This window comes from Chlorella variabilis (genome assembly GCF_000147415.1).
Source record: "Chlorella variabilis unplaced genomic scaffold CHLNCscaffold_629, whole genome shotgun sequence".
Taxonomy (NCBI): Eukaryota; Viridiplantae; Chlorophyta; class Trebouxiophyceae; order Chlorellales; family Chlorellaceae; genus Chlorella; species Chlorella variabilis.
The window spans coordinates 1-1130 of record NW_005434737.1 but is presented as its reverse complement, the minus strand read 5'-3'; the positions used below and the strand labels follow the sequence as shown (position 1 = coordinate 1130).

General features: G+C 73.9%; 1 protein-coding gene across 1 annotated transcript; it reads right to left on the bottom strand.

Annotated features, from left to right (window-relative positions):
* Window positions 1-24: 24 nt before the first annotated feature.
* On the bottom strand, window positions 25-873 carry CHLNCDRAFT_55889 (hypothetical protein; the record flags this gene model as incomplete). Its single annotated transcript, XM_005842516.1, has 3 exons — window positions 25-108; window positions 350-541; window positions 739-873. Coding segments are annotated over 3 exons (411 nt in total), but the record flags the coding sequence as incomplete, so codon positions are not given.
* Window positions 874-1130: the final 257 nt, after the last annotated feature.

Below are 1130 nucleotides of genomic sequence, written 5' to 3'. Positions count from 1 at the left end.
AGTGCTCCGCCCCGCAAACAGCACCACCACCGCCGCAGCCTCAGCATAGTCCCCGAGTGCAATGGCGCCCACGGCGGCCAGGCTCATGAGCAGGTTGATGTCGAACACCTGCGGGAGGGAGGAGGCGGCAGCGGGGCAGGGGATCAGGGCAGGGGCTGGGCTGGGCTGGGCGCGGGACGGAGGCCGAGGCGCCGGGAAGCCGAGGCGCCGGGCAAGGCGGCCCCAGCTGCAGCAGGCCACTGCCCGGTGCGTGGCCAAGCGGGGCGAGGACCCGCCGCTTGCCCTGCCCTGTCCCGCCCTGCCATGCCATGCCCTGTCCCGCCCCGCCATGCCCTGTGCGGGCGCTCACCATGCGGCGCAGCGCCAGCAGCGCGCGCAGCGCGATGCGCGGCAGGCAGAGGGCCACCGCCCCGAGCGACACATACTTGAGATACTCCAGGCCGGGGGCGCCTGTGGGGCCTGCCAGGTAGTGTAGCAGCGACACGGCCAGCAGCGCTGCGGCCGCCAGCACGTGCCAGGGCGGCACCCAGCGCCCGCGCACCTGCGGCGGCGGCGGTGGCGGCGGTGGGGTGGACATGCCAGGTCAGAGCAGGCAGGCAGGTAGGCGGGCAGGCTGAATGCTGGCTGTCCTTAGCCATCCAGCGCATCACAAACCCGCGGCCCCATGGGCCGTGCAGGCCGGCAGCGCAGCAGGCAGAGGCAGCGGGTGCGCCGGGGCCGCGGCTCCCTCCAGCCAACCTTGGCCTGCTTGCGGGGCGGCGACAGCGAGGCCTCCAGCATCGCGCCGTTGAGGGCAGCCACCAGCGCGGCGGGCGGCGCCAGTGAGGGGTCATGAGACACAGCCACCGTCTGCGTCATGACAGACACCTCCACCTGCGCGGCGGCGGCGGGGAGGAGAGCGGGGAGCAAGGCGGGGAGCAACGTGGGCTCGTTATGGGTGTAACAGATACACAGACAGACAGAAAGAGCGACAGGCAGACAGGAGCGGTCGTCGGCGGCAGGAAGGAGAAGCGGAGGCAGGAGCGGGTAGCGCGCGGGCGGGCAGGCGGGGGCCAGGTTAGGTGGCGGCCGCCGGGCGCGGCCGTGTCTCGGGAGGGGCGGCGCAGTCTGGCGGGGCGGCGCCAGCCGGG